At 41.1% G+C, this 12,250-nt stretch overlaps 2 protein-coding genes across 5 annotated transcripts in view; one reads left to right on the top strand and one right to left on the bottom strand.

Moving 5' to 3' along the window:
* gpr161a (G protein-coupled receptor 161a) overlaps positions 1-5,698 on the top strand; it is a 38,736-nt gene extending 33,038 nt beyond the window's left edge. Inside the window, exons 4-6 of the mRNA XM_038802070.1 lie at positions 479-583; positions 2,018-2,134; positions 4,410-5,698. Coding sequence (XP_038657998.1) covers positions 479-583; positions 2,018-2,134; positions 4,410-4,681 — 494 coding nt within the window. The 3' untranslated portion in view covers positions 4,682-5,698. The remainder of the gene's footprint in view (positions 1-478; positions 584-2,017; positions 2,135-4,409) is intronic.
* A 2,202-nt stretch (positions 5,699-7,900) lies between these two features.
* The window catches only part of dcaf6 (ddb1 and cul4 associated factor 6), a 191,470-nt gene continuing 187,120 nt past the window's right edge, over positions 7,901-12,250 (bottom strand). For all 4 annotated transcript variants that reach the window (XM_038802065.1, XM_038802067.1, XM_038802069.1 and 1 more), the window contains one exon: positions 7,901-8,372. In XM_038802065.1, coding sequence (XP_038657993.1) covers positions 8,314-8,372 — 59 coding nt within the window. In that variant the 3' untranslated portion in view covers positions 7,901-8,313. The remainder of the gene's footprint in view (positions 8,373-12,250) is intronic.

Genomic DNA, 12,250 nt, shown 5'->3' with positions numbered 1-12,250 from the left:
AGTACTACACAACACGTATTTGCTGCTCGGCCATTGGGCAGTGCATGGTTTTCAGAATGGGTTACCTGACTCCGGTGTTGTTTTAACAACTGCATTGCTGGTCTGTAAACCCTAATCAATCTTTCCATTATTCACGATTAAGAAAGTGCTAAGAAATACAAACCATTGAAATAACTAATAACGGACATAAGAATTCTGTGGAGGTGGAGTGATGCCATTCCCTATAGCTCAGGATGCAGTTGCTATGGTGCGTTGCTAAGGTCTTAATCTCCAGCCTTGCAAAAATATGCAAGTGATGATTCACTTCCATGTTTTGCAAAGAATTTCTGTACAAATAACGGTCCCAAGTATTTTTAGGAAAGAATAAAATTTGAGTTTGACTGAGTGCATAAACCAAATGTTTGATTTTTAAAACCCCTTCATGCACCTGTATGGAATAAATAAATGGAACATTACATTCTATTTACTCTTTACACAGATTTGGGATTGTCTCCTCATCTCACAGCCATGATGGCTGGTGGTCAATCACTAGGACACAGCAGTAGTACTGGAGATACTGGATTCAGCTTTTCTCAGGACTCGGGTAATTGTTTCTGCTATTTGCAATTGACACTCCTCTTGGCAATGTGGAAATCTAGTTTTAAAACTCAATTTTAAAGTTTTCAAATTTCTCCATGGCCTCACTCTGCCTATCCCTGTAATCTACTCCAGCCTCTCAATCCTCAGAGATCTGTGCTCTTCTAATTCAGACCCCTCGAGCATCCCTGATTTTCAGCACCCTGCCAATGGTGGCCCTTGAATTCCTTCCCTAAACCCCTCTGCCTCTTTATCTCGCTTTCCCCCTTGAAGTTGACCAAGCTTTTGGTCACATGTCCTAATATTGCCATGTGTGGCTCTGTCAAATCTTTGCTTTAGAATGCTCTTGTGGTGTCTTTTTGTTTTATGTGTAAAGTGCTCTCTAAATACAAGTTATTGTATTGCAGAAATTATGAGCACTACTAAAAATTGTCAAACTACCATAACCATTTGTTAATGTAACAATGCATACATTATATACTTTATCATTTGCGTTACCTTACATGAAATTGTAGCAGGGATTTTTTTTGTATGAATTTTAATATAGCTGTGTGATTTCTAATTAATAAAGCTTCAGCTATCCACCTGCATAGCCTGGAAAGCGTCACAGAAAACGCTCCAGGGCCATGCAGGGTCACAACTAACTGGGTTTGCAGGTACTTGAGGCACGAGCCAGCAAATTGTTACTGAAGAATACAGTCTCTTGAATTTGGCATTTTAAATGCTGTTTTCTTAGTACAGGTTTCATCCTTTTTTTATTCTACCAGACGGAAAGTAGGTGGTGTGTTCCATCTTATTTTTTTTTTGTACCCCCCTTCGCCTTTTCGTAGGAAATCACCGGACACCCTGTTTCATTTTACCGATTACACTCCTTTCCCTTTATTTCCCGTTAGCGTTCCTTGGCTTTTCACACAGTTAATACAGACTACATTTGATGCAGAATAAAGAGACCAAACATTCATTCATCCCTTTAATGGCATTCCTTATGAAAATGAGCTTGCATACTGGGTTTTTACTTGAGGCATTATCAATGCAGTGTCACTCTAGTTCCACGGAGGCTCACATCAAAAAACAGCCCATGATTTGTGGTGCACTCTAAGCCATAAGGTTTTGCGTCCAGTCCTCCTTCAAGAAAACCACATTTAATCTAGGCTGGCAAGAGGGAGTGCTGCAATTTCAGAATACAATCTCTTTGATGTGCTAAATTTAGATCCTACCTGTCTGTTGCAGTAATTTGGTTGGAAAATCTTATTTTACCACAAGTTCTAGTGAACATTCTTCAGCAACCAGCAAATTAACTACTAATTTCATTGCTGCATGTGGAATCCTTCTAGCTGAAGGAGCCCCAATTTACTGGATAAATTATTAATAGAACTTGGTTTGTGGAAAGGATCGTTCTGGTATTCTGTGTCTGTTCTTACTTATTTAAAACCTATTTTAGGCACTGATGTGATGCTCTTGGAAGATTTCAATTCAGATGGAACTCATTATTCTCATAACTATTGTTCAAATCGAAGGCGGAGTTCTGTGCCAATTGATGAACTCCCAGAACCACAAGGTATTTATAAAGGCGCTTTGAATTTATGTATATTTTTGCGCAATTAAATAGTTCATCAATTGAATTTTAGGTAATTGTGATTTAATAAAATTTCCAGAGCGGTACTTAATGCATTTCCTTTATGTATTTTTCTTGTTTTCATTTAGATTATTTTCTGATTATTATGCAGCAAGGAGAATTTGTATAGCATGTGCTTAGCGATAGTTTGTTATAGCTATTAATAGAATAGTTCTTGAAAACTAAAACAAAATGCATATTCTAAGCAAGCATTAATTGGGTTCATTCCCATTAAAATTTAAATAAAACCTATACAAGTATGTGGAAAATTGGTGTATATTATTTTGTATTAATGGTTCTTTATTTGGTTGATTTCCTTTGGAGCCTCAGACTACTAATGTACTGTATTTGACCATCTATCTTCCATGAACCTCTATCTACTCCTCCTCTCCTTCCACAGACTGCCCCTCTCAATGTTATGTCTTTCTCCAACATTTCTACCTTAATGATCGAGTCCCCTCCCACTGACTTCATTTTGATGAAGAAATTCTGCATTTCTGGTTGTGGGTTCGGTACGGGATTTAACTTGGTCAACAACTTTGAGTGTTTTTAAACCGTGTTCTTCTAGAATCATTACTTCGAAGAAAAACTAAATTCCATTCGAAGGGATGCTCGAACACTACCTCCAACTTTCCTTGCTATGTTTATAAATGTTGGCAGCCTGCAATTCCATTGCAGTAATAGCAGTGATATGATAATCCTTAACCTCGTTACAACAGTGACTACACTTTAAAAACTTAATTGGTTGTAAAGCGCTTTGTCTTTCTTTACAGTTGGGAGCTCTGGCTCGTCTTTTATGAAGATAGGATGGGGTTATTAGGCAAGAGCAAAAGGCCAGCCAAGCTCCCAACAGTAGACAAAGACTTATTCATAATCTCAGGCAATTAAGTACTTACTTGGTTGTAAAGTGTTGTAATGTGGGGAAGGGTTATCGTACCACTGTTACTATTGCAAAGGGATTGAAAGCTGCCACTGATGGACACATCCCTGCTATATTTCTTCACGTTACACCCAGACCTTGGAAACCCTTCCCTCATGTACACACCTTATTGCTTCCAAACTCTAGCATGCAACATGACATGTTAAGAATCCATACTTGTCCTGCCATTCCCATTTGAGAACACAGTTGGATGTGGCTGTGATGTGCTTGGATGGCTGTTTGAATCATGTGAGGATTTCCTTTGTGAAGTTAGCAACCATTGAATTTTCTTTTGATCAAGAGCATGGCTGATGTGCAAGAAATATTGAACTGAGTACTGGTAGCCCCAATTAAAGCTCATTCTAATGGCACATTTCATTTTAGCGTGATTTGTAAATGAGGGTCACTCCCTGAATAGCGCCACCTCCATTTTCAATTTAACCTGGTTACTCCGCATGCTCAGTCTTTTAAAAACAATCTGTTACCTGCCACTTCCCTCACCCAAGTCCTCCTGAACACGCCACCCCTCCCCAATCCTCCTGCTCATTTCCCAAGCCCTCAAAAGCTCAGGAGATGGGCAGCGAGAGGTGGGGTGAGCAGGGTGGGTCATAGAAAGCAGTGAGCGAGAGGATCAGGAAGGGAGGGCAAGGGTTGGCAAGCTGGGATGGCGCAGAGGGAAGCAAAGAGTGGGAGGTTGGGGGAGGGAAGCTGTGAGCTGGAGGAAGATTTTCGAATCAGTTAGGATGAAGGCATCCTATTGGTGTCCCACCTGTATTACATGTTTTCTTGCAGAAATGTGATTTTCATTTTTGCTTAGCACTGCCTTTTTAAGAACACATTAGGAGTGCTGAACAATTGATAGTTTGTATTTAATTGCAATCTTATGAATGGATTGATCTTGGATTGTGTGTGGGGCTGGGGTGGGGTAGTCACGACTAAGACAACTGAAGGATTGTTTGTTTGTCCCTTCTCAGCCTGTGCTGATGCCGGGATATAACAGGACTTACCATGAATGGTTAAATTATTGTTTTGATTGAGAACTGTGAAAAGCTTTTGTGACACTTGGGGAAAACTATACCGTGGTTAGCCCATTATTCAGGTCTTTGTCGACCACAATAGATTCTCAGGTAAGTTTGAAGAACAAAACAAAATAATTTCAACCAGCAGGATGTGGGAACAACCTATAGCAAGGAATTCATGCATCAGATAGGGAAAAGAAAATTAGCAAGAAGTAAAAACAAATGCTTTGAGATTATACTGGGGTAAAAATGCTTTTAATTCAATCTTGTTCCTTTGCAGAGGAAGTTGATCAGTCTTCAGTTCTACAAATTAAAGCAGATGTTCACAAAACTCTGGATAATTTTGCTGCCAGCTTGGCCAAAGCTATTGAGACAGATGCCAAAATGAGCCTTTTTGGAGAGAGCGGTTTACCTGGAGATTTGTTTACTATTATTAAAACTGTACCTGGAGGTACCAGCAAAGGAAACAAAATTTCTGCAGGTCAGAGATTGAGGCTGGAGAGTATTGATGAAGGAATTTTTAATGATGGCACAGAGGAAGATAGTGCTTGAGGATTGAAACATACTTGCAACATAGTAAGGACACACGACATTCACCGTGTTGGGATGTCTGAGGCTTAAAGTGTCTGTTACTATGCTTTAATTTGTAAAATTGTTCAAATATTGATGTATAAAATGATGGGAGAGTAATTTAGTCAGTAGAAAGATTTAATGGCAAGTGGGAGAAGCCAAAGAAACGAGTTTACAGCTTTGACATCCATGCACATCCAAAAGTAGTTATTTCCATAATTTGGTTTAACATACAGAATTAAATACATAAAAAGAAAAGCTTGCAAGAGGAAGAAACCTGCGATTACTAACTCTAGAAAGCAAAAATCGTTAAATGTTGTTCCTTCCTTCAGTGGCAGCTGTTTTTTAAGAACAAGTCTGTGCCTGCACTCGTGGTGGTGAGAAAGGGCACATTGCTCTGCTGCCATAATCAGCAGGTCTTCCACAAAGGTTATAAGTGGCTAATGGAAAACTGGGTGATTCTTACATCTGGAGTATAAATTGAAATGTGTTCAAAGCAAACATTATGGGGGAGGGGGGTGTAGCAGTGATGAGGAAAGGACAATGAACTGCAGAGAAAAAGTCAATTTGTTACTTTTCAAAATGAACAGCAGTATTTCATAACTTTCAGCTACACGGTGACAGACTACAAAAGAAAGCTCTGCTTCAACCCGTTGCTAGTCAGGGTTCTACACCCTCTCTGTATTTGAAACCTTATTGATTTTTTTATGACAAATATTTTTGGATGCATATGGAATGTGTGAGAACTAATAGGAATGGAACACAAGCCAAACTAATACTATATATAGCTCAGCATTATAATTATACCATTCAAAGTAGTAAATATACTATTTTGCAGTTGCTCACAATCAAGTGTTTACTTGTTTCTAAGCCATGTGCTTTTTTCGTGTTTAGACAACTACGTTATGTACTTAAAACAAAAATATTAAATTTTAGTCAGTTAACAGATTTTTTGTCATTACTATGTTTTATACTGAAATAAACTGGAAAAAGTTACAATGATGTCTAACTTTTTATTTACACACACCAGTTTGACATATTTAATATCCTACTAGCAATCTCCTGCAGTGACAATCTAATATGGGGCAAGATTTTTTGGATGGCAGAGTTCGCTGCCCGTCACTTGAAGAGTTGGCGGGGAATTGCATCCCTGCAGATCACAGCAGCCCCATAGCCATTTAATGCTCCAAAGAGCATCAATTGGCTAGAAACAACTTCCACCCCTCACTCAGGCAGCAGTCCCACCTCTGAGAATGGGTGGCTAATCTGATTGGTTGGCAGCTCTGCAGAAGGGCCCCTGGAAGTGCTGAGGAGGGGTTGGTGGTCTTGATGGAAAGGTGTTGGTGGAAATCAACTGCAAGGGACAGGCAGCATAGAGGCATGTGGAAAGAGGGAGGGAGGTAAAAATGATCCTTATCTTTCTCTCCTCCCCCCCCGCCCCCCAACACACACAGCACAGGCTGATCTGCTGGATGTCCTCCCTGCTCCTCAACTTCTCCCACCAGCCCCAAGGGCCTCAAGTAGGGCAGGCAGGCAGCCCCTCCCCCCACATAAATTGCAGACAGAAAGGCCACCTAGGGAATTTTACTACTCACTGCTAACCACAAAACCTTGCACGTAGTGCCCATATGTTTCAGTTGAGAAGCTAGAAGTGGAAATAAATAATTTAGACCGAGGGTGGTGTCAAATTTGCTGATGATCGCAAAGCAAAACATATCTAAAACTTGGCAGCACGGTAGCACATGTGTATAGCACTGTGGCTTCACAGCGCCAGGGTCCCAGGTTAGATTCCCCGCTGGGTCACTGTCTGTGCAGAGTCTGTACGTTCTCCCCGTGTCTGTTTCCTCTGGGTGCTCCGGTTTCCTGCCACGGTCCAAAGACGTGCAGGTTAGGTGGATTGGCCATGATAATTGCCCTTAGTTACCAAAAAAGGTTAGATTGGGTTATGGGGATAGGGTGGAAGTGAGGGCTTAAGTGGGTCAGTGCAGACTCGATGGGACTAATGACCTCCTTCTGCACTGTATGTTCTATGTTTGGCAGCTGGCATTTAATGTCAGTAAGTATGAGATGATATTTGTAAAGTAATATGAAATTTGGCTTCATACTGTCAAGGGAATTCAGATTACAGGCACACAAGACATTAAATGCAGCTAATATAATTCCAGATTTTGCCAGAAGTTATACAGTATAAAAACCTAGAGGTATTATAGTTTGTGCAAAACCTTAACCTACAGCGTGCAACATTGGATTCCACATTATAGGAAGGGCACATTGAGGTTTTCTAAAGGTTAGAACACCGATTCAATCGGATACTATCTGGTTTGAGATAATACAAAGAAAAACTTGATTATGTTTTTTTTCATTAGAAAAACACATGATAGAAGTTTTAAAATCAGGAAAGGGTGGGAGAAGGAAGCTAGAAGTAGACTGCTTCCAATAATTTAGAATAAAGGGATGTAAATATATGTTATTGCGGCATAGTGGAATTCCTCACTCATGCTTTCATTAGATTGGTGAAAGAAGCAAAATGAGTTAAAGGCAATATTTGTGTTTGTGGAGGGGCCCATGTGGACTGCTTGAGCCAAATGGCACACTAATGTTATATATGTACCACCTACGTAACTATTTGAAAAGCATTGCCAAGAGCTCATCTCCCATTTGGCATAGGGATCACCCCCTATCCCACACCCACCCCCCAGCTCGCACATGACTGAATGCATCACTCAACTCCAGAGTATAGGAAGGACTGTGAGGCTTTCCGAAGGGGTGTACCACAGATTCACTAAAATACTGTCCAGTAGGAAGAAATACAAAGAAAACAATGTATGTTTTTGTTAGAACAGTGCTGACTATTGAATGATATAATGGAAGTTTTTAAGAAACTAGCAATGAAGGAAATAATCACTTGGCTGTGCTATACTCTCCAGGTGAGACCTTCAATTATTAAAGTTGGAAGAAGGATGTCAATCATGACATGAAGCGAAGCACTTCTTCAGTCAGTTTCTCCTCGCGCCAAATCTGGTCAATAACTAGCAAAGTTTGTGTGATACTATTTAGAACTTTTAGCCAATTGACTTGAAGTCCAACAAATAACAATGGTTGATCATCCTGGATCGGGAGGGGGAAAAAAAACAGCTATAAGCTTTCCAACCCTACAATATTGCAATGGTTTTATGAATCTGTGCTTAGTAATAAAACAGATTTTTTGTTTTAAATAACCAGAAGTTTTAATGAATTTTTCCCCTCAGTGTACATGCATAACAGCAGGTTTAGAAAGATTTCATCTTTACCCTCCTTTTCTAGTGTTTATTAAATCTCTACGCTCATAACACTGATCCAAGCACGTACATTTGCACACTAGAGAATATATTGCACTTGAAACCTCCAAGCATCTCATCCACAAAACATAATAATTAAAAGTAACTTACTTATTCTTTCCCACCTTCCTCATCTTAATTCATGCACACATTCTGCACCAAGAAATTTTCATATTAAAGTATTTTTCCAGAAAAAAGGAACTAAAATAACACTAAGGCTTTGTAGGGAAAATATACTGAATTTTTTTGTTATACAAATTTCTTGATGCTTTTTTGTTCTTGAAGCCAGACAAACAATTATTCATCATCTTCATTCTCTTGACCAGAGCCTTCGGATCGGTCACCTTCCAATCGATCTGTGCAACAGATGGTACCAAATATTAACAATGTAATTTTTTTGAACTATCTCCAGATCAGAATTGATTTAAATATGCATATCTACTCAATCAATGCACTGAAAAAACAATGTTCACTCTATGGTCCTCAGGAACTGTGGTGATATTTACATTTTTAACTGACCATTAGCAAAAAGTACTAGAACACTTATTCCTCTGTGTAAAAATATTCGAAGCCACAACTACTTCAAGTAAAAGATAATTTAGCTCTGTTCTGGGAGTTTGAGAATGCGAACTGCAACAAGACAAAGCTGAAAAATAATTGAAGAATGAGACCAAATGGCTGATTTTCCCCAAGACTGAGTTGACGCCCCATTCTTACTTACTTATCTGCACATAGGAAAAATGGAATAGAAACAGTCCATGCTTCACTTGACTGAAAATGGTTTAAAGCCTTTTGTGCTGTTGCAAGTTTTCAGATAAAATATTAAACCATACAATTTAGGCTACGAAATACAGATCTGAAGTTTTGGAAGAAACATTTAGTGGCAAAGTTAATAACATATTTTATATTATGGAGCACCTACCTCAACTCCTCAGATATAAAATGAAAAGATAAAGATACTTCACTAACTCCCAAACCTGGACCAGAGTCCATAATACAAATTTAGTTAATCTAACAATTGAATCTCCACAAGTCCTTTTCTATGGTGTCTGTAATACAATGACACAGGCAGACAGGAAGAGCTGGTAGAAATCAGCTCTTTGTTTGGCTAAGGAGCTCCAATTAACTTTTATTTCCAGAGAAATCATGTGTCCTGTGTCAGAAGGAATAAGTTAATGCCAAGGCAGCCCATGGGGAATGATGATCAATCATTGATGGATGTGATGGCACCTCGCTGTTTCTGGGCCCTGTGCCTTCCAACTGCCCAGTTATTACAGGGGTGGATTCAAATGTGAAACATCTTGTCATAGGCCTGGAGTCATTAAACAACCAATCTGAACAGGAAGGAATTGTTTATGGCCATCCACTATAGCAAATGACAACCTGACCTTATCTTCATTTTCAGTCAAAATATGGATTTTCTTCCAAATCAGCAGTATACAAAATTCAAGTGGCTAACAAAGTGCCTCCAGATAGACAGTAAGAATACGGAGTATTTTCTTTACTTCAATTAGCAATATGACAAATTTCTCTATTCATCAGCTTCCCTGTAAATTAATAATTGTATGTAGTGATGCAAAGGGTGTGATCAAATCATTAATTTATCTCATGTTCATGAAAGATAAAATTCAAATTATGTTCCACAGATTAATTAACTTTACATGTAAATGTAACTAAGAAAGCCTAGGACAAAAATATGGTCATAGCAATGATTATATTTTCTTTGAAGAACTTTGTGACCGTGGGCAGAATCTTCGGTTCTCTCTGGTAGCGAGAAGGGCATTTAATTAGATGGAATGGTCGCACACCTGAACTCTGTCCCATGGTCGACCTTCCTATCCTGCTGTGTGTGTGTGTGTGTGTGTGTGGGGGGGGGGGGGGGGGGAAAGAGAGGATGGACTGCTGATGAAGGTTCCTTTGTTGAGAAATTGTTTTGAAGGGGTGGCGGCTGTCTTGGATGGAACTGGAGTCAGGGTGAGGTGAGGCCCTGCGGACCGTCTTGCGAATGGGATATGGCCGATTGGGAGGTCCCAACCAGGCTATCACATGGAACGTAAAGGGGTTAAATAGGCCAGTCAAAAGATCTTGGGTGTTCACCCATCTAAAAAGTCTGAAGGTGGTTGTTGTTTTCTTGCAGGAGACACAGCGCCAGTGGTTAGCACTGCTGCTTCACTGCACCAGGGTCCATGGTTCAATTCCCGGCTTGGGTCACTGTCTGTGTGTCTGCACATTCACCCCGTGTCTGTATGGGTTTCCTACAGTTGCTCTCCCGTTTCCTCCCACAAGTCCCGAAAAACGTTCTGGTGAATTGGACATTCTGAATTCTCCGTGTGCCCAAACAGGTGCCGGAATGTGGCGACTAGGGGATTTTCACAGTAACTTCATTGCAGCGTTAATGTAAGCCCACTTATGATAATAAAGATTAATAGTATATGAGAGTTCGGGACCAGGTGAGACGGAGGAAGGGGTGGGTGGGACAGGTGTTCCATTTGAGCTTTGACGTGACGACGAGGGGGATTGTGGTGCTGATTAATAGGAGGTTCACTTTTTCAGTGGGTAATATTGTGGTGGATTGATAGTGAGTGGGGTGTTGGCAGGTGCCCTGGTGATCTTGGTGAATGTATACTGGGAGGATACAGATTTTATCCGGAGGATGTTGGCGACCATCCCTGACCTGGACTCACACAGTTGGTCAATGGGGCGAGGCTTTACTTGCGTGCTTGATTGCAGACTAGATAGGTCGTGCCCAAAATCCCTTAAAACATCGGAGCTTAAATCCCTCAAGATATCGGGTCTGGCGAAGGAACTACTAGTATTTATGGAACAGTTGGGGGGAGCGGATCTTTGGGGATTCAGATATCCAAGAGAGAAGGAGTATTCTTTCTTTTCATATGTACGCCGGTTCTACTCCTGTATTGACTTCTTTGTGGTGGCTAAGTTATTACTCTCTGAGTGGTGGGGGTGGAGTATTCGGCAGTTGCCATATCTGACCATGCTCCGCAGTATGTGGATTGTGTTTGGAGGAAGGTTGCGCTCAGCAACCCCAGTGGAGGCTGGATCCAGTTTTGCTCGCAGATAAGAGGGTGTGTGAGGATATCTTCTGCTCCTGGGACCTATGTGGAGTTTAATAAGAACAAGTAGATCTCGCCTTCCACATTCGGAGACACATGAAAGGTGATTTTTAGGGGGAGTTAATTTTGATTAAATCTCACAGGGACAAGTCGGGGACAGTGGAGAGGCAGAGATTTGTGAAATCTATTCTTGCGGTGGACCGTCAATGCACTACAACCCCAAGGGCAGAGCTGTTGGCGGATAGGAAGAAGCTCCACATGGAGTTAGAGTTGGTGTTGACAGGGAAAGGGGTTGGCCAGCTTCATCATGCGAGGGGAACATTTTATGAGTATGGGGAAATGGCCAGCTATTTATTGGCTCACCAGCTTATGCGGCAAGCGACCTCTCGGGAGTTCGCTCAGGTTCAGGGGAGGAAGACCCAGAAAAGGTTAAATGGGTATTTGAGATCTTTTACCGGGGATTCTACAGGTCTGAGCCTCCAGAGGAAGACCCACCAATGGTACAGTTTTTGGATAGATTGGTCTTTTGAGTGTTGGAGAGGGAAAAAGGACAGGAGCTGGAGGCGCTGCTCGGGCTGGAGGAAATTATGAAATGTATCTCATCTATGCAGTCTGGGAAGGCACCGACCGGTTCCGGACAGATTCCCGGTGGAACAAATGTTACAAAACATTTGCGATGGGACTGGGGCCACATCTGTCGGATATGTTTAACGATTGTTGTCCTGGGTTGTGCTACCGATCACATTGGCACAGGCTTTAATTTCCTCAATTCTGAAGAAGGACAAAGATCCTGTGGCGTGTGGGTCATATTGACCCATCTATATTGAATGGCAATGCAAAGCTGTTGGCGAAGGTGTTTGCAATTTGTTTGGAGGGGTACCTGGCGGCGGTAATTTCCGAGGATCAGACAGGATTTGTTATTGGCAGGCAACTGTCGGCCAACATTAAGAGACTTCTGAATGTGGTGCTGTCGTACTAAACCGGGGCTGAACTGGCGGTAATCTTCATGGACACGGAGAAAGCATTACCTGGTTGAGTAGGGGTACTGAGGTGGTTTGGCTTTGGGCCTATGTTCATTTCATGGAAGTTGCACATGCCTCCCCCCCCCACCCACTGTGAGTGTTCGAACAAATGCATCAAGTTCGGGGTACTTTCGGTTATAT

This window comes from Scyliorhinus canicula, chromosome 7 (assembly GCF_902713615.1).
Source record: "Scyliorhinus canicula chromosome 7, sScyCan1.1, whole genome shotgun sequence".
Classification (NCBI taxonomy): Eukaryota; Metazoa; Chordata; class Chondrichthyes; order Carcharhiniformes; family Scyliorhinidae; genus Scyliorhinus; species Scyliorhinus canicula.
Note: the sequence above shows the minus strand (reverse complement) of the source record. Positions and strands in the feature narration are given on the sequence as shown.